The 24,291-nt window shown below is 60.5% G+C and overlaps 2 protein-coding genes across 5 annotated transcripts; both read left to right on the top strand.

The window, feature by feature from the left end:
• The first annotated feature begins 6,589 nt into the window (after positions 1-6,589).
• C2H1orf159 (chromosome 2 C1orf159 homolog) lies at positions 6,590-17,341 on the top strand. Of its 4 annotated transcripts, none has more exons than XM_058660751.1 (10): positions 6,590-6,699; positions 10,962-11,072; positions 11,166-11,263; positions 12,612-12,687; positions 13,398-13,463; positions 15,029-15,181; positions 15,595-15,620; positions 15,721-15,751; positions 16,715-16,822; positions 17,018-17,339. In XM_058660751.1, the coding sequence occupies exons 3-9, from the start codon at positions 11,192-11,194 to the stop codon at positions 16,792-16,794; spliced, it is 504 nt and encodes a 167-aa protein (XP_058516734.1). In that variant the 5' UTR covers positions 6,590-6,699; positions 10,962-11,072; positions 11,166-11,191; the 3' UTR covers positions 16,795-16,822; positions 17,018-17,339. The 4 variants fall into 4 exon arrangements, with proteins under 4 accessions (XP_058516734.1, XP_058516733.1, XP_004599603.1 ...); XM_058660750.1 differs by having other exon boundaries at positions 6,693-6,818; XM_004599546.2 differs by having other exon boundaries at positions 6,693-6,818; positions 15,047-15,181; positions 17,018-17,332.
• A 3,050-nt stretch (positions 17,342-20,391) lies between these two features.
• On the top strand, positions 20,392-21,902 carry RNF223 (ring finger protein 223). The gene is made up of 2 exons (XM_058660749.1): positions 20,392-20,522; positions 21,132-21,902. Exon 2 carries the CDS (start codon positions 21,141-21,143, stop codon positions 21,876-21,878), a length of 738 nt encoding a protein of 245 aa, XP_058516732.1. The 5' UTR covers positions 20,392-20,522; positions 21,132-21,140; the 3' UTR covers positions 21,879-21,902.
• The last annotated feature ends 2,389 nt before the right edge of the window (positions 21,903-24,291 follow it).

Genomic DNA, 24,291 nt, shown 5'->3' with positions numbered 1-24,291 from the left:
GCACTGCTCTGCGTGTAAGAGCATGAGCATGTGTGTGCCAGTGTGCATGTGTGCAAACAGCCTGAGTGTGAGAGCTACAGCCTGAGCGTGTGTGAGAGCTACAGCCTGAGTGTGAAAGCTACAGCCTGGGTGTGTGTGCTACAGCCTGAGCGTGTGCAGGTGTAACCAAGTGTGTACCTCTGGGTGCTCCCTGAGAGGCAGCTGTGAGGCCAGGTGGCCGAGGACCAGGTCCAGCTCTTGTCCTTGGCTGTGGCGAATGTGGTATGGCCCAGGATCTCCATCTTTGGAAGGCCCAAGGCCCAATAAGCAGGGTCCTTTCTTGCCAGGGGCAGTTGGGGAGGCTCCCCAAGACCCACGCCCGAGCTCATGTGGTGTTGGTGACCTTAGGAGCTTTGGACTCCTGGTCCTCCCAGGATGGGGTGACACCTACTCGTTCTGACTCTGGGATCTACTTCTGGGGCAAAGGGTGGCTGTGCCATCCCCCTGGAACCTGGAGTTGTGCATGGAGCAGCCAAGGAGCCTCCTAGGTGTGGGTCTGGCTGAAGCAGGGCAAGTGGGACCTGCGTGGCCTTTGTCACCACTGCACATGTACCACATGCAGACTAGGCTAGGAGCCACAGGGGTGTAGCAGGAATACCCCTTCCCTGGCTCAGGGCGCCTCTGGTACCCCAGCCCTCCTGGGGAGCCCCCACAGCCATGCAGTTGTCTTCCTGGCATCCCTTGCCCCCACAGAGCAATCACGTGCCCAGGCTGGGGCTCACCTTTTGCACGCAGGTCCTATGGCAGCACAGCACGCTGGTGAGCTTGGCTTGGGGGGCCCTGGTGTTTGGGGGCCCTCTTCGGCCTGCCCAGGGCCAGAGGCCCTAGCAGATGGAACTGAATTCCTGCAGACCCCCCCTCCCGCCGCCAGGCACAGGGGAGCAGGGCAGAGGGGGTGCTTTCTGGCACAGCAGTCCTGCCTGGTTCGCAGCTCCCTGTGACCCCCAAGCCCCAGTATCTGCTGCTCTTGGGCTCCAGACCTAACCCTTCCCTCAGGGTCTGCAGCTGCATGTCCCAGGCACAGAGCCACCGCATTTTGAACTCACGTTACGTGCAGCATCCGCACTGGGGATCCCTGCCCACCCATACATGATGGTGGTGGGTGTCACAGAGAAGTGAAAGCAAGGAGGCGCCCGGTGCGATACAGCGTAGCGATTAAAGTCCTCGCCTTGAACGCACCGGGATCCCATATGGACGCCGATTCTAGCCCTGGCGGTCCCACTTCCCATCCAGCTCCCTGCTTGTGGCCTGGGGAAGCAGTCAAGACTGTCCAAAGCTTTGGGATCCTGCACCCATGTGGGAGACCTGGAAGAGGCTCCTGGCTTCAGATTGGCTCAGCCCTTGCCATTGCGGCTGTTTGGGGAATGAACCATCGGATGGAAGATCTTCCTCTCTGTTTCTCCTCCTCTCTGTATATTTGCCTTTCCAGTAAAAATAAATAATAAATATTAAAAAAAAGTAGGGGGACCCTGGGGGGAATCAGAAGGGACACAAGGGGCACAGGGGAGCTTCAGAAAAAGGAATTAGGGTTAGGGTCCGGGTTCTTCCCATAGTCCTCCTTTGAAGCCCACTGTGGCACAGAGCCCGGGTCACTGAGCTCACCTGGTCTAAGTGCCCTACTCTACGGCCCTGTAACTTTCAGCACTCGGGTAGGGGTACCCTGAAGGCCATGCCGGGAACTGCCAGAGAGAATCCCCCCTTTTTTAAGATTTATTTTTGGGGGCCCGGCGGCATGGCCTAGCGGCTAAAGTCCTCGCCTTCAACGCGCCGGGATCCCATATGGGCACCGGTTCTAATCCTGGCAGCTCCACTTCCCATCCAGCTCCCTGCTTGTGGCCTGGGAAAGCAGTCGAGGACGGCCCAAAGCTTTGGGACCCTGCACCCGTGTGCGAGACCCGGAAGAGGTTCCTGGTCCCGGCATCAGATTGGCGCGTACCGGCCCGTTGCGGGTCAGTTGGGGAGTGAAACATCGGATGGAAGATCTTCCTCTCTGTCTCTCCTCCTCTCTGTATATCCAGCTTTCCAATAATAATAATAAAAATCTTTAGAAAAAAAAAAAGATTTATTTTTTGGCCCAGTGCGATGGCTTAGCAGCTAAAGTCTTCACCTTGAACATGATGGGATCCCATGTGGGCGCCGGTTCTAATCCCAGCGCCTCCACTTTCCATCCAGCTCTGTGCTGCTGGCTTGGGAAAGCCAGTCAAGGACGGCCCAAAGCTTTGGGTTCCTGCACAGTATAGGAGACCCGGAGGAAGTTCTAGGCTCCTGGCTTTGAATCTGCGCAGCACTGGCCATTGCAGTTACTTGGGAAGTGAATCATCGCACAGGAGATCTTCCTCTGTCTCTCCTCCTTTCTGTATATCTGACTTTGCAATAAAAAAATTAAAAAAAAAGAAGAAAATAAATAAAGATTTAATTTTATTAGAAAGGTAAATCAGATTTATGGAGAGAAGGAAATACACAAGGAAAGATCTTCCGTCTGCTGATTCACTCCCCAAGTGGTCACAACAGGTAGAGCTGAACTGATCCCAAGTCTGGAACCAAGAGCGCCCTCTGGGTCTCCTACATGGTACAGAGTCCCAAGGCTTTGGGCCCAGCACACGCAAAGCGACAATTAGCGCTGGGCCCAAGACCCCGACTTTTACAGTTCCCACCTGGAGTCCCAGGTGCCAAATCATCTGAGGTGGCAAGAGTGAGCTTGGGCCCCACAACAACCTGTGGGTGAAGAGGTGGCCCCAAAGGCCACAGTGACCTCCCCAGGGGCCAGCCTGGGAAGCAGCTGGCCAAAGCTTGCTGTTTCTTTCCTGCTTCACCTGGCCCCAGCGCCTTCCTGTCGCAAACAAGGAGCCTGGTCAGGACACCTGCGTCCCTGTGTCCCTCAGGTAGCCCAGAGCAGGTGCACCTGGCACGTGTGACCTCCGGGCAACTGTGCTCCAGTGAACACGGGCTTAAGTCCCCCTTTACTGCTGGGGGCACCCCTGGGTCTCCAAGACCCAGTGGAAATCTGGGGCCAACGAGGGGTTGCCCTAAGGCCAGGGAGTGAGAGCAGGGTCCTAGCCCACCTCACCATGTGCCCAGCCCCCACAGCAGAGGGAGCTTGGGCTGCCAGGAAGCACAGCCCTGGGGACCAAGCTGGGTAATTGCGTCCCTAGAGGGCGGAGCCACAAGCCTCAGCATGCCAGCTCCCAGGGCCCCTGCCAAGGTGACAAACAGCAGGGATCCCCACCCCCAGCCCAGAAAGCTCTTTGGGGATCCTACTCCGGGGGGCGGGGCTAGAACCAGCAGCCATGGTGGATGTGGCTTGTGCCAGATAGTGGTTCAGACAGTAGTGCTGCCTGGCCTGGCCAGGGCACACACGTCTCCAGACACAAACGCACATGGCTCCATCCCTAACCCTGCCATTGTGCTCACCTGCCTTCAGTCCCTTGTGTTGTTCCAGGGAGGCCCAGGGCCTGGACCTGAGCTTTCCTGTCCTGCTGCATGGGCCCCTCGAGCTGGCCCTGGGAGGCAGGACTCGGGCCAGCGGCGGCCCCAGCCCCCTGCTACACTCAGGCCTGCAGCCTCGCCAGGGGTGCTGCCCCAGCTGTCCTGAAGGCTCCTGGGGGCTCAGCTGCCTCCAGCTTGCAAGCTGTGCCCTCTTGGCCCCCCACAGGCCCTCAGGGACACTGGGGGTGCTGTGGACTCCGGGCAGGAGGCCCTGGTCAGTGGAGCTTTCTCCTGGGCCTGCCCCCCACCGAGTTGGTTGAGGAGTTAGTCATCCAGAAACTGGGGCCTCAGCTAATGCTGGTGTTGGGGGATTGGTCCAGGGGTCTTAGGGTCCTTGTGTGCACCCCTGGAGGGTGGTTCTTGTGAACAGTCCCCTCTCCTCTGGTTTCCAAAGGACTGCTGCTCCTGCACCTGCCACAGCCAGGCAGGACAATGTGGTAGCTCCCTAACCTCTGGGGTGTGGACACTGAGCCGTAGGTGCCTACCGCGACTAGAGGTCAGTAAATCAGCCGTGCAGGCTGACCACCTATGCGGTGGGATAGGGTATGCCCTCCAACCCCTGGTGAGCTGGTGTCAGGCCAAAAGGCCACAGGTGACCTCTGACTCCTGGATCATTCCAGGAAGGCTCTGCCTCCTGCCATCAGCAGCCTCCACGCAGGGCTGCGCCCGCACCTGATGCAGCCTCTGCTGGCCACCACGGCCCGGCATGCCCTGTCCAGCGCTGGCATCATCCTCTGGACCCTCCCAAGAAGTCTCAGGCTCTAGCAGTGCGGGCAGCAAGGGGCTGTGCTACCTGCTGGCCACAGTGAGCTCTGCACCTCAGCATGGCCCCTGCGTGGATTGCAGCCTACGGTGGGCTTCCCCAAGCCTGCTGGAACCCGCGGCTGCCAGTGTCCGGAGGACCGCTACAGAGGCCATGCAGGCCCTGTGGCCTGGTCTCTGCTGCGAACGGCCAGAAAGGTGACATGAAAAAAAGCAAGAATGCAGGCAGGAAGCTGGGGAGGCCGTGTGCTAACCCGCCAGGGCCCTCAGGACAGCTCAGTTCTGGGCTTGTCAGGAGCCTACAACAGGTAAAGCTGCCTCCAGTGCCCCATATCGTCTCCTGTTCAAATCCAAGCTGCTCCACTTGCAGTCCAGCTCCCTGCTAATGGCCTGGGAAGGCAGCAGAGAATGGGCCAAGTCCATGGGAGAGCAGGATGCAGCTACTGGCTTCCACCCCGCTTGACCCAGGCCGTTACAGCCATTTGGGGAGTGAACCAGCAGTTGAAAAAGCTTGTGTGTACATACTCTCTCGGTAATTCTTTCAAATAAAGAAAACTCTGGAAATAAGGCATAGGGAAGTTGGTGCCGGCCCGTGGCACAGCAGGCTGAGCTGCCACCTGCCACACCAGCATCCACATTAGTGTGGTCTGCATCCTGGCTGCTCGGCCTCGGACCCTGCTCCCGGCCCCCAAGCCTGAAGAGCACCAGATGGGCTCACGGAGACTCCTGGCCGCTGGCTTTGGGAGGGCCCTGCCCGAGCTGTTGTGGCCGTTTGGGGAAATGAACCAAGTTGGCCCACACCAACGATCTCTCTCTCCTCTCTTTCTCTTCCTTCAGCTTTCAACTAAATAATAAATCTTACAAAATAAAAAGTCCAGGTCTACTGGCTTCCCTGGGCATGTCCACAGCGCCCCAAAGGAAGAGCCACCCTGTCTTGGGCTAGCTCTGTGCTGCAGTTTGTGCCAGGCTCCTTGTGGGGGCGCTCTCGGCCCCATTCTGCTGGGGCCAGGAGACCACTGGGGTGAGACTTCTGGATGCCACAGTGACCTCACTGCCCAAGGGACCCTTCCCCATCTCAGCTGGGCCCCTGAATGCCTGCTACCCTCAGCCCTGGTTATGGCCACGGCCCGGGCTGTCCCTGGAGGCCTCTTCCAGACATGCCTCTTGTGAGTCTAAGTGGGGTGCTGCCCACACAGCCTCATGCCAGCCTGCAAGACAGCAGGGCAGGTGGGGCCCCGGCTCCAGCAAGGTCGGCCTACTGCCTCTGTCATCCTTCTCTCACGGAACAGCTCATGTAGATGGTCAGGCCTGTCCTTGCACCAGGGGCTCCGTTACCCTGGTGACGGCGGCAGCTGACCGGCTGTGCAGTGCTAGGTGCCGGGACCCCAGACTGAGACACAATGGCAGCTGCTGCAGCTGGGCCCACGTGGGCGCCAGCATGTACCTTCAGCAAGCCCCGTCCTCCTTAACAGTGGACGGCACCATGCTGTACCCCTGCCTGAGACCCCAACTCCCACTGCCCTGCACACAGCACACACGCCCATCACAAAGAAGCCACAGGCCTGCTTGGCCAAGTCCAGAAGGTGAAACTGGGGAGTGTCCAACTGACAGGGTCCAGGCGTGCAGCTCGGGCAGGGTCACGCGTCTGGAAGCGCTGGAAGCCGCACTTTGTCTGCGGTTCTCACCCACCCGTGCATCAGCGGTCAGTCACCTGTGTGGGGCGGCCGGGGCTGCCCTGCTACTGGCCACTCTCCTCGCAAGGCCTATCACAGCCCCAGCGCCAGGAGGGCGTCCTTCGACTGCAGGCACTCACAGCAAATGGGAGCTATGTCTCTTCCCTAAGAACAAAAAGCATCAAGCTCTTACCTCCTCAGCCTCTGAATAAGCTTCACCACTTGTTTAAGGTGCCTGTGCTTAACATGCTTTTTAAGTAAAAGGCAAGAACCTAAGAAATAGATATTTGGCCTAAAACCTAGACCACAACACAATGTGAACTTTGGCTTTGAAAGACACGCACCTGCTCGCCTAACCTTAACAGTGCCCCAGGAGCGCTCGTTACCGCCTGGCTGAGAAAAGCGACCACGCCGCGGGCCTTGCCCAAGAGGGCTTCGCCCACGACCCACAAAGCAGCGCCCGGGCCCTCTCAGGACGAGCCGCTGGCCCCGGCCCCGGTTCCCGCTCTCCGGCCCCGCAGGTCTCAGGCAGCGCTGGCTCCCGGTCTCCTAGCAACGCTCAGACGACTTCCGCGAGAGTAGTCCTGGGTAAAGTAGTTCTTTCTGTCTCGCCGGGGGCGCTAGCCTACACTTCCCGTGCTGCTCTGCTCGCGCCTCTCGCAACCTCGCGAGAATCTCTGCCGGAACGACTTGTTCGGCGGACTTTTGCGGGACCTGCTGGGACTTGTAGTTTTCTGCTGTCAGTTACGCCCCTAGGCACCCAGGCTGGGGCGGGAGGGGAGACTACAAGTCCCAGGGGGCTCGGCGTGGTCACTCGAAGGGCGGGGGTTACGAAAGAGGAGCCCGAAGGGCGCTGGCGTGAGTGTGGGCCCTGCGGCGGGCGGGAGGCTTCAGCCCGTTGGGGCTGCGCGTCGGGAGGGCCGGGAGGGATCGGAGGCCGGCTGGCGGTGCCGTGCGTCCTTCCGCTTCGGGAGTGTAGGCGTGCCGTGGCTGGCCCCGAGGGCTGTGGGTGGTGGGACGGTAGCCGCCAGACCGCGCCGCGGGGCTCACTTTCCGTGCCCATTTCTGTCGCGAAAATCCCGAGGTCCTTGGAGAGGTCGCCGGGGCCCTCGGTGTCGGCCGCGAGCTCGCGGAAGCAGCGCTGGCAGTGTCCCCGCAGGCCGGGCCCGCGACCGCCGCAGGCCGGGCCCGCGACCGCCGCAGGCCTGGTCCGTCTGCTGGCCCCGGTGCGCCCTGCAAAGCGCCTGGGGTGCAGGGTTCTCCCCCAGAGGGGACCGCGACCTCCTCCTCCGGGCGGCGGCCTTGCGGCTGTGGAGATGACCGCCCCGCGCCGCCCATTGTCCACCCTTCCCTGCCACAGCAAAGCCCCCTGCGAGCGCAGTGGCCGCCCAGTCCGCTCGCGAGCCGCGCGCACCTGGGGTTGGTAGTCAGCTGTGCTCGTGGACGCCCTGCAGCGCCCGCCTCCCCGGGGGCTTCCAGCCCAGCTCCCTGCTAACAGTTATGGGATAGCTTCGGGGGACAGGCCTTGGGCTGCACCCCGGGGAGCCCCTGGACCGGCCTTGGGCTGCACCCTGGGGAGCTCCTGGCTTTGGACTGGCCGTTCTAGTCACTTGGGGAGTGAACCAGCAGGTATCTCCTTCCCATATTACTGTGCTTTCAAATAAATGAATGAATCTTTATCTTTTACAGATTTATTTCTTTGTCTGAAAAAGCAAGGTTGCTGAGCGAGAGGTTGTGTAACCTTTGGTTTGCACTGTGGATGGCCACAGCGGCTGGACCAGGAGCATCAGCCCGGCCTCCCATGTGGGTGCAGGGACCCAAGCACCTGGCCACCCCTTCCCACTGGCACGCCCTTGGTGCAGTTCTCCCAGTGTGTCCTGCCCTACCAGAAACTGTGGGGAGACAGGCGTTTTCTTCCAGAAGTTTCCTAGGTTTGGTTGTTGCATTTGGCCTTCGAGCAGCTGCCACTTTCCCTGGGGTGGCCTGTCAGTTTACTCCATTGCTGGACTGCTTGTTGCGTTGACCTGTTTGTTCCGTTGTGGTGGTGGTGTTTAAGGGTTTGTTTTTTGAGGCAGAGAGAGAGAGAGATCTCCCATCCATACTTCACCCCCCATGGCTGGCCAGGCCAGAGCCGGGAGCTGGCATCTATCCGGCTCTTAGGTACCTGAGCTGGCAGCAGGGCAGCCAGGCCACCGCACCCTGGGAAACTGTGGCCCTGAGCCTTTCCATTCTTTTATTGCTTGGAGTATTCCAGTCTTTTTCCATTTGTATTTCAACTGCTTGTCAAAAGAAGACGGAGCCTGCTGGAATTTGCTGGCAAAGCATCAGTTTGTTGATGAACTTAGGTAGGGCTTACACCCAGTACTGCACCTTTGGGTCCATTAGTGGGCTTTTGTTGTAAAAACTGTGTTTCAGGGACCCATGTGGTGCCACAAACACAGCACAGGCATCCCATATGGGCACTGGTCTGAGCCCTGGACACTCCCCATCCAGCTTCCTGCTTACGGCCTGGGAAAACAGTGGAAAATGACCTGAGGCCTTGAGACCCTGCACATGTGGGAGACCTGGAACAGTTCCTGGCTCCAGCCTGGCTCAGCTCTCGCCATTGTGGCCATTTGGAGAGTAATACAGCAGGTGGAAGATCTTTGTAATTGCCTTTTAGAATTAAAAAATAATAAATCTTAAAAAAAAAAGTGTGACAGTTTCTCAGAAGCTGGTCATGTGTGCAGTGCTCTCTGGGCAACTGGCCCAGGGAGGCAGCGCCCAAGGCCAGGTGCCTGGGTCTCTGCTGCCCACCTGGGAAGTCGGGGCAGCTCCTGGCCTCCAGCCCCTGCCGGCACAGTGTTGGGCTCTCACACCTGGCTTGCTCTCCCTCCCTCCTCTCTCAGCAGTTGAAGAATGAACTGTTGCGAGTTTTCTCGTACCCTTTCTATCTAATGCAGCTGTGAACTACATTTCCTTGGCATGTGGCTGACTCTCTTTTGAACCTCTGGCTTTTATCTGGTGTCTTGCCTGGACTGAGCCCTGCAGGATGGAGGCTGGTGGTGCTTGGCCGGGACCTCCCAGCCTGCCTGTCTGTGGCAGTGGGTTTTTTTCTTTTTTTTTTTTCCTTTAAGGTTTATTTATTATTGGAAAGCCAGATTCACAGAGAGGAGAGACAGAAAGGTCTTCCATTGGCTGGTTTGCTCCCCAAATGGCAGAAACACCCAGAGCTGAGCCAATTTAAAGCCAGGAGCCAGGAACTTTCTCTGGGTCTCCCACTTGGGTACAGGGTCCCAAGACTTTGGGCAGGGAGCTGGGTGGGAAGTGGAACAGCCAGGACACAGACTGGTGCTTGCCAGAGAGGATTAATTAATTGAGCCATCATGCTGGGCCCCAGGCTTGGGTTTTTTAAGGTATTTTATGGGGTTGAAGGTGTTTCCAGCTGTCTAATTTGTTTAGTTTTTTTTTTTTTTTTTAAAGATTTTATTATTATTATTGGAAAGCCGGATATACAGAGAGGAGGAGAGACAGGAAGATCTTCCATCCGATGTTTCACTCCCCAACTGACCCGCAACGGGCCGGTACGCGCCAATCCAATGCCAGGACCAGGAACCTCTTCCTGGTCTCCCACGCGGGTGCAGGGTCCCAAAGCTTTGGGCCGTCCTCGACTGCTCTCCCAGGCCACAAGCAGGGAGCTGGATGGGAAGTGGAGCTGCCAGGATTAGAACCGGTGCCCATATGGGATCCCGGGGCTTTCAAGGCGAGGACTTTAGCCGCTAGGCCACGCCGCCGGGCCCGGTGATCTGCACCTTTAAAGGACAGAGTCATGTGTCAGAATTAGGGGGTCCATGGGGGTGACTGGCAACCCTGTCAGTTCCTGACCCTGCTCAGAGAGAAGGGGACAGAGTGAGAGAGAAAGCTCTCATCCTGTGCCCACAGCAGCCAGGACTATGCTGGGGTGAAGCCGGAATCTGGGTCTAATCCTGGTCTTGCGTGTGGGTGTGGGAAGCCGGTCACTGGGCCTCCCAGGATCTGCCTTGGCTGAACTCTGGCATCTCCATGTGCGAGGAAGATGCCCTCTGGGCACCCACGCCAAGACCCTTTGATTCCTCTGCATTTGAAAGCTGGTAATGGGTGGGGTGGAATCTCCCTTTCCCCGGTTCACTCCCCAGGTGCGCATACAGCCAGTCTGGTAGAGCCAGGAGACCCATCCAGTCTCCAGCGCGGGTGGCAGGGCCCAAGCACTTGGTGTGTTGCTTCCACCTCAGCAGAAGGTGCCAGAAATTTAGCAGCTAGCACCGGAGCTAGGAAGGGGACCTGCTTGGCAGAGCCCAGGACAGAGCCTGGCCCAACGGGACCTTCACCGGAGGCACTCTGGAGTCTCCCTGGACCCTGGGCACGCACCCTGACAACTGCGGTGGGGTTTGCATTGACAGGCTGGAGCCAGAGCCCAGGTGCCACACTGTGGGGCGTCAGTGTGGTCCCCTGCAGGTGCCCACCCACCTACAGCTTGCAGCATCTCTGTGGCTGTACTCAGGTCACCCTGTTTGAGACGACTAGACTTCCCGAGTAGTGGCTGCCTGCATTCTGGTGAGTCGCCATGGAGAGGCAGCAGGGGCTGCCATCTACTGGGAGACCTGACTGGAGTCCCTGGCCCCCAGCTTGGCCCAGCCCAGTCCTTAGGGCAACTGGCAGCTCTGTGTCTGCTGACCATCATGTTACAAGCCCGGGGGAGGCTCTCTGGTGCCAAGCACAGGGCACATGCTGCCTGCCTGCACTCCTGCCCACCACCCCATGGCACAGCCTGCCTGCTGCAGTGTTACGGCTGACTGCTCAAGGACACTGACCCCGTCGCTCGAGGTGATGCTTCCCTGCTTCGCCCTGCAGCCAGTGGGATGTCCCCAGAGTGGGACTGTGCCTTGAGAGGAAAGATGAACTCGGCTCCAAGACCCTGCACTGTTTGGGCAGGGTCCGTCCAGAGGGACCCTCATGGCACCTCATCTGCCACTTGACTTGCAGGCCTTGGAGCTGGGCACGGGTGGGTCCCATGAACTTCCAGGCGCTTAGTTGACCACTGACCGCCACGGGCGGGGAGGATCTGATGTCTGCAGCACTCGTCCTGCAGGGCAGGTAAGGCCCCCTTTGCTCAGGCCCAGCCACCACCCTCCAGACCCAGACAGCTGGGCACTGCCTTCCGCCTTACCCGCCCATTCCACCTTTCAGGCCCCACCCTCCTCGTGCCCCCTGGCATGGCTCTGCTGCGCCTTGTGCTCCTGGCTGGGCTTCTGGTGGGAGCAGCTGGCACGTCCACAGACAGCCTGGTAGGTGGCCCTGTCCTGCTTAGATTGTTAACCCTAGAGGGGTGTCTCCCTTCAGCCGGGGTACCGCTGGGACCCCTACTCCAGGGAGGCTCACTGGGTTCCTTTAAGGGTCAGAGGCCAGCAATGCGTACCTCACATCACTCAGCTCCTCTGCTCTGTCCTTGGGGTGCCCCCTGTTGTAGGGAAGTTTCTCTCTGCTAACACTGGCAAGAGCTATATGGCTCCAAGGGGTGCCTGTGGATGCTGGTATTTCAGTGGACATTGAGCTGGGGCTGCACAGGGGCAGAGCAGGACCACTGGCTGTGCCCACTCCCTGTCCCTCAGTTACCATCACCACCCAGTGTGCTCAGATCTGGAGGACAGAAGCCCAGCCCCGTGGTCACCCTGTCAGTGTCCACGAGTTCCCCTAGGACACTGGCCTGGCCTGGCTCCTCCTGAGTGGGGCCTGTACTTTGTAACACCTGCTCCAGCTCAGAGTGGCACTGCGGTCCAGCTGCCCAGTTTTGGGTCTCTGACTGAGAGATACCCACTAAGGAACACCAGGCATGGGGCAGTTGCTGCTGCTGGCTCTGTCAGTGGCCGGGGACGCCCACTCACGTGCGGAAGGGCCCTGAATCCCAGCTCCCCAGGGAGGCCTGGAGGGTGGGCAGGGAGCACCACCACCTGGAGGTCCCCATGTGAGGTGGGACCCAGCACCAGGCTCAGAATTGATGCATTAGCAACTAGCCTCCAGGAAAAAAGCATGTGAGTTTCCTATCCTGGGCTGCCTGTATGTTCTCAGTTCAGTGAGATGGGCACAGGTGCCGAGGTGTGCCTCACCAGACTGAGTGCCTGCTTTCCTGTGGCCTTGACACTCAGAAGTGCCTTCTGTTGGTTCTGTGGCCTCAAGCAGGGTTCAGGAACCTGGGACTTTGGCCCGCCTGCAGGACCCCATGGGGGATGTTTTAGAGTCCCCTTCACCCACTGGTCTCTCAGTGATCAAATGCCTAGTTTGGGGTGTGGTCCTGAACCCAGACCTTGGGGCAGAAGCTCTGTAGGATACCGTGCCCCTACTTGGTATCTTGCTGTACATGCCTGGCCCCTTCCCTGAAGGGAAGCTCCTGAAGGGGAGTTGAGGGGTGGTGACTCTGTGCGGTAACCAGGTGACTGTCATCCTTCTGGACAGTCACCTTGTCTGGGTCTACCCCTACCTGCAACCCTGGCAGCCGCTGAGGTTCTCCCTGGCTTGTCCTACGGGGAGAATGGTTCCCTGGTACCCTGTGTGTTGAGATGCCAGAGGGGAGCCCCTTCGGGTGGGCTCAGGCTGGGTTCCTGCTGTGTCATCTCGAATCCTCCCTCTGCCCCGCAGGCCCAGCGACCCAAATGCTGTGTGGACGTGGTGGGCATCAACAGCACCTGCCCAGGCACAAGCCTCTGTGGGCCAGGTAGGTCCGCCAGTCATGGGCAGAGCCCAGCACTGCTGCCTGCGCTCACACCTCACTGGATGCTGCAGGGTGGTCCCTTCCCAAGGCCACCTGGTTCCACATCCTGTGTGATCAGCCTCTGGGCCTCCCAGGCCACCTGCCACAAGTCCCATCCGTCAGCTTCCTGGGCCCACCTGCTCTAGTGACACTCTGCAGTACCTGGTGGGTGGGGCCTTGACCCCTCCAGAGCATGTATGCGTGCCAGTGTGTGGCCCAGGGTCTGGGCGTGGTGGGATGTGGGCAACAGGAGCCCCCACCCCCTTATTCTTCCATGGCTTCTGCAGGGGGTTGTGGTCCCGTGCCCTCCAGCCAGTCAGCCCGTGAAGGGGCTGGGTGAGCCTGAGGTTCAGGGCTGCTCTGAGCACCTGGTGAGTGAGGGGGGCAGAGGTGGGCAGGGGAGCCCAGGCCCTCCAGCTGTAGAGCTGACCTGAGGCGGGCTTCTACAGGAATGCCACTGCCCTGGCCCATAGTGGCTCTGAGTACAGAAGCCGTCTGTCCCCTGGAGCTGTTCTCCATCCAGCTGGTGAACTTCTGGGGTCTTGATTCCATTTGGGGTGGCTGTGGACGGGGGCTGCTTCACCCACAGCCGTAGCCCCTGCATTCTGCTTGAGATGCCTTGGGGGGCCTGGCACACGGTGGGGTACCCACCTTCCCACTTCTTCCCTTCACAGCTGTGGGCCGGACCACAGAGTTCCCCATGAACAGGAGTGCAGGCACGTCTGGGTGGCCACACTTGGGTGAGTCCAGTGGATAGCAGTGTGGTCTGCTCTGGTGCCCATGCAGCCCCTATTGTTATGGGGGCAGGGAGTTTACAAGGTGAGGCAGGGCCAGCAGTGGTGGAGGGCAGGCCTCTCACACGCAACTCCTTCCACTCCCTCGTCCATGGCCAGGCCCTCAGGAGGTACAGCACACACCCCCAGGCCCTCAGGAGGTGCAGCACACACCCCCAGGCCCTCAGGAGGTTCAGCACACACCCCCAGGCCCTCAGGAGGTACAGCACACACCCCCAGGCCCTCAGGAGGTACAGCACACACCCCCAGGCCCTCAGGAGATACAGCACACAAACCCCCAGGCCCTCAGGAGGTTCAGCACACACCCCCCAGGCCCTCAGGAGGTACAGCACACACCCCCAGGCCCTCAGGAGGTTCAGCACACACCCCCAGGCCCTCAGGAGATACAGCACACACCCCCAGGCCCTCAGGAGGTTCAGCACACATCCCCAGGCCCTCAGGAGGTTCAGCACACACCCCCAGGCCCTCAGGAGGTTCAGCACACACCCCCAGGCCCTCAGGAGATACAGCACACACACCCCCAGGCCCTCAGGAGGTTCAGCACACACCCCCAGGCCCTCAGGAGATACAGCACACACACCCCCAGGCCCTCAGGAGGTACAGCACACACCCCCAGGCCCTCAGGAGGTACAGCACACACACCCCCAGGCCCTCAGGAGGTTCAGCACACACCCCCAGGCCCTCAGGAGATACAGCACACACCCCCAGACCCTCAGGAGGTACAGCACACACACACCCAGGCCCTCAGGAGGTTCAGCACACACTCCCAGGCCCTCAGGAGGTACAGCACACACCCCCAGGCCCTCAGGAGATACAGCACACACCCCCAGGCCCTCAGGAGGTACAGCACACACCCCCAGGCCCTCAGGAGGTTCAGCACACACCCCCAGGCCCTCAGGAGGTTCAGCACACATCCCCAGGCCCTCAGGAGGTTCAGCACACACCCCCAGGCCCTCAGGAGGTTCAGCACACACACCCCCAGGCCCTCAGGAGGTTCAGCACACACCCCCAGGCCCTCAGGAGGTTCAGCACACACCCCCAGGCCCTCAGGAGGTTCAGCACACACCCCCAGGCCCTCAGGAGGTTCAGCACACCCCCCAAGACCCTCAGGAAGTACAGCTTCCCTACACCCAGCCCCCATGGGCTCTGTTCCCAGAAGGCAGAACCAGCTGGCCATGGGTTGTGGGATGGAGTTGTTACTCATTGGCAGGCAGCAGATTGCCTGTCTGCTGGCCCACCTGGCCTAGGGCAGCCCACCTGACCCTTGGGACTCAGCTGCTTGGAGACCATTATCCTTTGATGGGTGCTTGGAGGGGACTAAGCCATCAGCACCTGAACTCTGTCCCTCACTGTCATGCACACTGGAGCTGGAGGCTAGTGCTTGGTCAGTCACCAGTGAGGCCTGGCGCCAGGACCTGGACAGCTACGTGTTTGAGGGTTAGGTGGCAGAGGCAGACCCTGGTGTCTGGGTGTCCCTGTGCTGGCCCAGAGCTGTGGGCCTCCCCACTCAGGGCTCTGGTCACTTGCAGGGGGCCCCCCAGTGGTCGCTGCCCTCTTCCTGGGGACCTTTCTCATCAGCTCGGGCCTCATCCTCTCGGTGGCCGGGTTCTTCTACCTCAAGCGCTCCAGTAAGTTTCCACGGATCTTCCTCAGGAGAGAGAGAGGTATGGCTTTCCTTCTGAGTGCTGCCAGAGCACCCAGCCAGGGGTTCCCTAGGGTCCCCAGGACCCTACAGACCAGCAGAGGCCACTTCCTGTGAGGGGCCCAAGTGCTGTCTTGGCCCCAGGAGCCCTCAGAGCTTCCAGAAGTGGGTGGGGCTCTGACTTCCTCCTTGGGTCCCAAGGAGCCCCACTTGGCCTTGGAGGCCGCCTCTGGGCACTGTAGGCCCTGAGGGTTGGAGCTGACCCCTTGGAGCTGGCATGGGACGCCTGTGCCAGTGGGGCCCTTCCTACTGCTCATCTCTGCTCAGTGTCCACGGTCACTGTGTGTAGGAGAAGCATGGTGCAGACAGCCTGGCAGTGGGTGCTGGGCAGAAGCACCTGCTTGGTCCCGAGGGTGACTGTGGTTTCCTCCCCAGCCCCAGCCCTGCAGCCTGGCGAAGCTGTAAGTAACTCTGTCTCCTGTCCCCCAACCCCTGTGGTCGAACAGCTTGGGTCCCCTGCCCAGTGCGGCTGGGTCCTCATGGTACCACCCCTCCTTGCAGGCAGCCATGATCCCAGCACCCCAGTCCTCAGGTAAGGGCAGCAGCATCAGCGGGTCTCCTACCCGGGGCACTATGGTCTCCAGAACCCCAGCCAATACCTGCCATCCCTCCAGTCAGCCCACAGGGCATCCCGGGGTCCAGGGGTCCAGCATGGGGTCAGGCCCTTGTCCTGCTGAGCGGGACCCTGACCTCTTCCCCGCTTGTGCCCCTCCTCTTTGGGGGGCAAAGTGGCTTGGTCAAGGCAGGCCCTGGTTGTGTACATGGCACTTGTCAGCTGTGTTGTGGAGTCACAGCCTAGGTTGCCGTGGCAGTCTAGGCAGGAGTGCTCCAGGGAGGCTCCTCCCACACCCCAGCCCTGGGGCTGCATGCCACCTGTCGTCCCTGTCTCCATTTGCTGCCACCCTGTGGTTTTGATCCAAACAGCAGAGCCTGCTGTTGATTCAGACAAAGGACTGACCACACCCACAGGGACCCTGGGCCCATCACAACCACAGGGGCCATGGGCCCGTCACACACACACACAGGGACCCTGGGCCCGTCACACACACACAGGGACTCTGGGCCCATCACACACAAAGGGACCCTGGGCCTGTCACACACACACAGGGGACCTAGGCCCGTCACACACACACAGGGATCCTGGGCCCGTCACACACACACACACACAGGGACCCTGGGCCCGTCACACCCACAGGGACCCTGGGCCCGTCACATATAGGGTTCTTAAACCCATCACACACACACAGGGACTCTGGGCCTGTCACACCTGCAGGGTCCCTGGGCCAACCACACCCACATGGTCCCAGTCTTGACCCTCCTCAGTGTAGGGAAAGCTGGCCTCTGTCCAGGTTGGTGCTTGATGTTGACTTGTGGCTGCTGGCCTAGTGGACACGCATGACCACCTCCTGGTCCGAGGCGGACCCCTGTGTAGCTTCCCCCACCCCTCCTAGCCCCTGCTAGCTCGGCTCTGACCAGCTCCTCCAATCACGTGCAGTACGGAAGCCACGGTACATCCGACGTGAGCGGCCCCCAGAAAGAACCTTCTCGATGGAAGCTCGCATCAGCAATGTGTGACCTGGAGACCATGTGGACCTGGTGACAAGTGATGGGGCTGTGCCCATGAGCCTGGGACAGGTGTCACATGAAGCCACCTTCCCGCCATGCCCTTGGCTAAGTCTGATCCAGGGAGGTGGTGTGGGCTCCAGCTCCTTAGCAAGAGGTGGCATGGCAGCTGGCTGCTTCACTGCCTGCAGCCCAGGGTGGGCTGAGCCACCCTGACAGATCCCCTTCTGTGTAGGACATGGCTTTGGGACAGCTGCCTACAATAGGGACACCAAGCCTGCTACCTTCCCAGCAGTCACAGGATGCAGTTGCCTGGGCTCTGGCGTTACCAGCAAAGCTGTCCAGGGGGCCCCAGGCTCTAGGCATGGCTCCCTACTCGCCTGGCCTCCCACCATGAGAGCTGTCCCCAGAGCATGGCCCGGAACCTGGATCCTGCAGAGGACAGAGCCTTTGAGGCCAGCTCCTGGGCAAAGGCAGCATCATTGTGCCCCTTGGGGTCTGGCCAGGGCCCTACTGCCTCTGCCCCCAACCATCTGCTCGCCCAGCTGTGGGCAGGAGTGCCACTGGAAGTTGGCATCACACCAACTTCCTCATGGCTCTGAGGATAGGAAGGCTGAGACTCAGCATAACCCCCACCCCACCTCTGCCACCACCATGCTGCCCTGGGGAGGTGCTGACCTTCACCAGCCAGGCTTGGCAAGATCACATGAACAGCCTGCAGTGGCAGTGAGGGGAGAAGGGGCCCGCCACCCTCAGACTCATCCTAAACACCTGGGGGCATTGGGGGGCAGCTTATACCCTTTTCTTGTGCTGGAGAGTGGCTTCCAGACAAGGGTCTGCCACCTGTGGGAGACCCAGAGCCCAGCCCAGCCCAGCCCTAGATGCTGCAGACATTGGAGTAACCCAGTGGATGAGAGACATGCCACCTTTCAAATAAAATAATTTGGAAAAAGTGCAAAGATTCAGTAGCAGAGAAAGGCCCGGCTTGGCAGGGGAGGACCTGTGGCCCAGGGTAAGTGCAGTCTGTTCCTGTCTGGCCTCCGTGGGAGAAGCTTGGCTAGGTGCCCAGAGGACCCGCTCCCTCCCTCCCCCAGGACCTGCATGGCCAGTGGTCTCTGGGCTGGAGCTGCCAGCACCCCCATCCCCCATCTTGTCTGAAAAGCAGAGTTACGGGGCTCAGCGCTACAGCCTGGTGGCTAAATCCTCACCTTATATGCACCAGGATCCTGTATGGATACTGTTTCATGTCCTGGCTGCTCCACTTCCCATCTAATTCCCTGCTTGTGGCCTAGGAAAGCTGTAGCAGATGACCCAAAGCCTTGGGACCCTGCACCTGTATGGGAGACCCTGAGGAGGCTCCGGGCCCCAGATCAGCTTAGCTCCAGTCACTGTGGCCACTTTAGGAGTGAACCAGCAGACGGAATATCTTTGTGTCTTCTCTCTGTGGATCTGACTTTCCAATAAAAAAATCTTCAGGTTCCGGTGCGATAGTGTAGCGATTAAAGTCCTTGCCTTGAACATGCTGGGATCCCATATGGGCACTGGTTCTAATCCTGGCAGCTCCACTTCCCATCCAGCTCCCTGCCTGTGGCCTGGGAAAGCAGCCGAGGACGGCCCAAAGCCTTGGGACCCTGCACCCACATGGGGAGACCTGGAAGAAGCTCCTGGCTCTGGATTGACTCAGTTCCAGTCGTCATGGCTGCTTGGGGAGTGAACCATCGGGTGGAAGATCCTCTCTGTATACCTGCCTTTCCAATACAAATAAAATAAATTTATATATATATATATTTATTAATTATTTTGCATTATATGACAGTTTCATAGGCTCTGGGAATCCCCCCACCAAAATAAATCTTTAAAAAGAGAAGAGAGCTGTTATCGGCAAGCTCATCCTGAATGGTCACAGTGGCCAGGGCTGGACCAAAGCCAGGAGGTGAAAATTCCTTCCTGTCTGCCGTGTGGGTACAGGGACCCATGCACTTTGGGGGCCATATTTTACTGCTCTTCCCAGCTGGATGGGAAGTGGAGCAGCCAAGACTAGAACTGGGACCCACACGGTTTAGTCACAACGCTAGCCTTTCCCCCTTTATCTTTCTCCTTTCCTCCCTTTCTTTACATGAAGGGCAGGGGGCCAGGTCCGCCAGCCCCTCACGCACTCCCCAAGTGCCTGCGGGTCGGGGCTGCGTCTGAGCCGGAAGGCAGGAGCCTAGGACAACTGGGACATCCTTCCCTGTTGTTGCCAGCTGCATCAGCAGGGAGTCAGGTGTGGAGGAGCCAGGTCCTCTGGCCCAGAGCCCTGCCCCCCTGTTAAAGTTCATTTATTTTGGGGAGAAAGTGCTTCCCCCATGGCTTCAGTCACCAGATGGGGCATGGTGAGGTAGAGCCAGGCACCCAGAACTCCACCTGCTGTGCCTGGATGTGTTGCCACGTGCTCCCTGCCAGGTGTGTCAGCAGTGAAAGGGGTTGGGACCCCTGGCCTCCCTGTGGGATGTGCTGTTCTGCGTAGCACTTCAGCAAGCTGCTACACCTAGTGACTGGTCTGGCCTGGCTTCACCTAGTAGCCCTGGGAAAAGTGCTCAGTCCTCCATAGTCCAAAGGGATACGTGAGGGCCTCAGCCAGGGAAACTCTGGAGGTCAAGGCAGAGAACTGCGAGTGACGTCTGGCCACATGTGTGTGTGTACTCAGCCGCACTGGCACACAGGTGTGTGCGCCCACACGCTCTGGCTGCTCCTGCCACCTACCTGTCACTGGGGGACAGAGAAGGGCAGGGACTCAGCCCCACGTGCTGAATGGTGAGGCCTGGAACATTCCCCAGGCCCTGTCACCTTAGCCTCAGGGTGCTGAGTGTTCAGTAAGGAGCTCAGTGACTTCAGAGCCCAGCTATTCCCAGGGGCCCTTCCTGGAGGCAGCAGCTGACTCCGTGGTCACTGTCCCTCCTGCTTAGCCTTTTCCTGGGATTGTCCCCTGCCTCCTCCCAACCCCCAGGCCTCAGTCTCCTGTGAGTTCTGGCTTTGGGCACCAGGATGCTAGGGGGCCCCAAGCGTCTGTGTCCCCTCCCTGTGGGGCCTAGCAGTAGCGTTCAAAGCCCTGAGTCTGGCCCCATGTGCCTGATGGAGTGGAGGACCCTCAGAAACAGCCCAGCCTACCTGCCCCCTCCCAGCCTTGGTCCACCAGGACTTCCCCGCAACCCTCCCCTCACCCTAGGAAGCCTCAGAAGCACTGGCTGACTAACTGGTCCTCACCAGTGGCCCAGCCCTGACCTCTAACACCCGCCCAGTAGGTTGGGGGGGGGATGCTGTAGCCAAGGCTGGCCTCGGGATGGCTGTTGGTCCATGACCCTAACTCATGGTCAGACCCTGCCAGCTGTGCAGGCCTTGTTGACCACCCTCCACCATGCCTGGCTCCCCGGCCTCCTGCTACCTGGCCTACCAGGGAAAGGCTGGGGCCTGACCAATCACAGGGCTGGGCCACACCCCTGATCAGCATGACCTGGAAGGTATAAGTACACCTGCCTGAGGACACCACCTGGACCTAAGCTACGTTCCTGGAAGAACACTCGCCAGCTTCCTGACAGGCAACAAGCACGGAGCAGCTGGCCAGCCCCAGTTAGACACCTGCCAGGTGGAGCAGAGGTCAGTCCAGCGCCCCCGTGAAGGAAGCCAAGGAATCCCGAGCCTCAAAGCCCAGCTGTGGCAGCAGAGCGGACGATGCCCAGGAGTCGCTGAGCCCTGGCCCTTAGGTAAGTCTTGCTCCGCCTGAGCTTGGGGATGGGGAGGCTGGCGCCAGGGTCCCTAGCTGTGCAGTGTTGAGGTGGCCGCTGCCCCCCCCCAGGATGTGGTGACCTCACACATTGGATGCCTGGGGCCCTCATGATGTCAGTGTTGCCGCCTGACTGCGAGTCACAGGGATGACCTGACAGCACCATGAGAGGTCACCTCCGGGACCCCTGTCAGGGAAGGACAGGGGGGCTCCCGAGTCCCTCCCCTTGCATTAGACACCCCCTCCCCCCCAGCCAGCCGGGCTGGTCCTGCTGGCCCCTGGCCTCCACTCAGGCTGTCTCTGAACCCCCAGCACTGAATCAGCTTTGCCTGGCCCCCAGTTCCAGGGCCCACCCAGCTGCCCACAAAGCGCCATGTCCCCAAAGGGCCCTGTGCTCCCCCTTTAAGTTCCTTGCCCAGTCTCATTGCTGTGAATACCCCTAGAGGCCGACAGGAACATGAACACCATACTAGCCCTCCCTGTCCTGGTCTCCTGAGACCGCTGCCCCTGCTCTCGCAGTGTGGTCAGGGTAAGGCTTTCCTCACAGACGCTTTGCCTGCGGTCACTCAAGATGGTCTCTGCCCCACAGCTCAGAGCCATGGCATCTGCCCATCAGGTGTGGCACACAGCTGTTTCGTCCCCCGGCCATAGCAGCCCCACACCCCAAGAGCCCAGGTCCCCTTGTTCGGCCAGCAACCCCAGGTCCCCGGGCACCCCTGGCTCCGAGAGGGTGGCCTCCCCGTTGGAGTGCTCCATCTGCTTCTCCGGCTATGACAACATCTTCAAGACCCCCAAGGAGCTATCCTGTACCCATGTCTTCTGCCTTGAGTGCCTGGCCCGGCTTGCAGCCGCCCAACCTGCTCACCGCCCTGGGGGGGACGCTGTGCCCTGTCCATTCTGTCGGCAGTCCACGGCTGTGCCGCCCACTGGGGCCCCGGCCCTGCGCACCAGCCGCCAGCTGCAAGCCAAGATGCCCGCACACCTGCGGCGGGAGGAGCACGTGTGGCTGGAAGGCACCAAGCTCTGCTGCTGTCTACCACCTGGTGCACCCACAGCTGGCCTCGTGTGTGTGGACGTGGGCCTCAGCAAGCCGGACCCTGCCCCGCCCCTGGCTGCCCCGGTCCCTCGCCGCAGCCGCATGGCCCGCTGCTGGGCTCGCTGCTGGGACTGGCGGCGCCTGGCGCTCACGTCTGTGCTGCTGCTGCTGCTCTGCTGCCTGGCGCTGTGGCCCCTGCAGTGCGCGCTCAGGACCGGGAACCTGCGCTGCCTCTCCCGGCCCCACGTGGTCACCGCCGCCCCCACCGCCCTCCCCCTTGGACCGCTGGCTGACAACTAGGGCCACACGCCTGGGCAGCTCCACAGATGCGCCAGAACCCCCGAGTCCTGGGAGACCCGCCTGGGTGCCTGGACCCAAGCCTCACTGACCAGCCCCTCCGCATGGACCGCAGGGCTGCAGCCCCCAGGAGGTGGGGGAAGTACTAGCCCTTCAGGGGGCAGGGTGGCCTCCTTCCACACATTTCACCAGGCCTGCTCCCCAGGCAGGGTTAAGGCTGGGATGTGCATTTTTAAATAAATTATTTTGTATCCATATCTGGGTGCCCTTCAACTACGGCTCAACCCACAAGTTTCCTTTGGGGAAACTTCCCCTGGGCACTTCTCTGTGGGCACACCAGACAGACCTGGCAGAGCCTTCTCCAGGCCTCACTGCGGGAGTGGTCCACCTGCGGCGCCCTGCCCCACCCTGTTCCTGGGAAGGAGGAGCCAGGCCGGGGGTCGCTGGCCAACTCTGACACTGGTTCCAAGGCCTCGGGGACCTCACAGTCCCTCTGCCCGCCCAGTGTGCAAGCATGGCCGTTCCCGGGGTGGGCGGAGGGGAGCACCGTGTGCAGGGTCTGTGTGGGCACTGGGCGCAGGGGGATTCTGGTGTGCAGAGCCTGCGGCACATTCAGGAAGCTCCTACCCCAGGCTTGGGCACAGAGCCAGCAGGGGAAGACAGGAAGCAGGGGTCCTGGACCTCCACCCCTGTGAACGTGGAACCCTGGCCACAGCCCGACAGTCCCCATAGCTTGTCTGGGGCTCCTGACCTGTGTCACTGCCTACCGGTCCCCTCACACTCCTTTTCCTCTGCCTGTGCTCCGCCCCTGGGTCACGCCTTCTCAGGGCTCCGATACTGAGCTGAGCTCCCCCAGCTGCCCCAAGGGATCTTTTTGTCCCCCTCTCCCAGACGACCCCCCACCCCAACCACATGCCCTTCCAGCATCCTCACCCGGTTTCAGGCCCACATCTGGACACCCCCTCTGTGGGGATGGGTGAGCCCCCAGCTGGGGACAGCGCCTGAGGGCACCTGCACAAGCACAGTCCCTGGGCCAGGAATGCCCAGTTCTGCTGCACCCTCAGCTTCTGACCCGTGTTGGGGTGGGCGTGGGAGGGAGTACAGACCCAGCACACTCTCTCGGAAGGGCCTGGGTCATTGCTGCCATGGCCCAGGGGCAACCTGAGCCCACACTGGCCTCAGCAGCCTGGCAGGGTGGGGCTGTCGCCATACCCATTTCTAGGCTGCATGAGGCCAGATATGGGGACCCAGAGTCCAGGAGTCCCCCAAGCAGACTTGTCCCAGCTCGGGCTCACCAGGGGAACACCTCCTTTCCTGGGCCCACCACTGACTGCCTTTCCAAACCCCACTCCTTGCCTCCCCTCTAGAGACCCCAAGAGCAGTACGTGAGGGGCTGCTTGGGTGGTGGGGGGGGGCAGGAGACTGCCCTGGGCCAGCCAGGCTCACAAGGAGCCCCACCTTGGCCAGAACTGTGGTGCTGCGAGGGAAGCCACAGCCATTTGTGGTGACAGCATCCCACATGGGCATCACTTCCCCAGGCTGGCTGCTCTACTTCCGATCCAGCTCCCTGCCAAAGGCCTGAGAAAGCAGTGGCTGATGTTTGAGTGTGGGGTCCTGCCTCCCAAATGGACATCCACTGCTCAGGCCTGCCCCCATCCCGCTCCGACCACTACAATGGCACTGAGCTCCCCCTTTAAGAAACACCATGGCGGGCCCAGCGGCGTGGCCTAGCGGCTATAAGTCCTCGCCTTGAACACGCCGGGATCCCATATGGGCACTGGTTCTAATCCCGGCAGCTCCACTTCCCATCCAGCTCCCTGCTTGTGGCCTGGGAAAGCAGTCGAGGACGGCCCAAAGCCTTAGGACCCTGCACCCGTGTGGGAGACCAGGAAGAGGCTCCTGGTTCCCAGCTTCGGATCGGCTCAGCACCGGCCGTTGTGGTCACTTGGGGAGTGAATCATTGGACGGAAGCTCTTCCTCTCTGTCTCTCCTCCTCTCTGTGTATCTGACTTTGTAACTAAAAAAAAAAAAAGAAGCACCACGGCTGAGTGGTCTGAAGTCCTCCTTCCAGGGGTGTTTGACTCTCAGGCCCACTGCTTCCAGCCTCTGATTCCAGACAGGAAGCCTCGCCAGGTCAAAAGGTCCAGTCCTTGGCCCATGGTGGCACAGCGCTGGGGGCTCCACTGGCCCCCAGCAACACCTCCCCGCCCCCGGCCCCATGGCCTCTTGGCACCCTGCACTCCAGCCATGCACAGTGGGGCTGGGGCTGTCACTTCAGGGTCAGCCATCTCTGGAGCCTTCTGGAAGCCCAGACTGGCCAAGCCACCCACCTGGGCCCATGGTCACCCTGTACAACTGCCAGTACCCTCAAGGCCCCAAGCACGGGACCTGCTCCCTCAGGCCAGTGAAGGGGGCC

Source organism: Ochotona princeps, chromosome 2 (genome assembly GCF_030435755.1).
Source record: "Ochotona princeps isolate mOchPri1 chromosome 2, mOchPri1.hap1, whole genome shotgun sequence".
In the NCBI taxonomy this organism is placed as follows: domain Eukaryota; kingdom Metazoa; phylum Chordata; class Mammalia; order Lagomorpha; family Ochotonidae; genus Ochotona; species Ochotona princeps.
Note: the sequence above shows the minus strand (reverse complement) of the source record. Positions and strands in the feature narration are given on the sequence as shown.

Bases quoted from the DNA above. Each gene is read 5' to 3' on its own strand.
- RNF223 (XM_058660749.1), top strand. From the start codon at position 21,141: ATGGCATCTGCCCATCAGGTGTGGCACACAGCTGTTTCGTCCCCCGGC.
- C2H1orf159 (XM_058660751.1), top strand. From the start codon at position 11,192: ATGGCTCTGCTGCGCCTTGTGCTCCTGGCTGGGCTTCTGGTGGGAGCA. The intron at 15,182-15,594 runs GTATGGCTTTCC...TTTCCTCCCCAG, and splicing joins CTTCCTCAGGAGAGAGAGAG to CCCCAGCCCTGCAGCCTGGC. The intron at 15,621-15,720 runs GTAAGTAACTCT...CCCTCCTTGCAG, and splicing joins CCCTGCAGCCTGGCGAAGCT to GCAGCCATGATCCCAGCACC.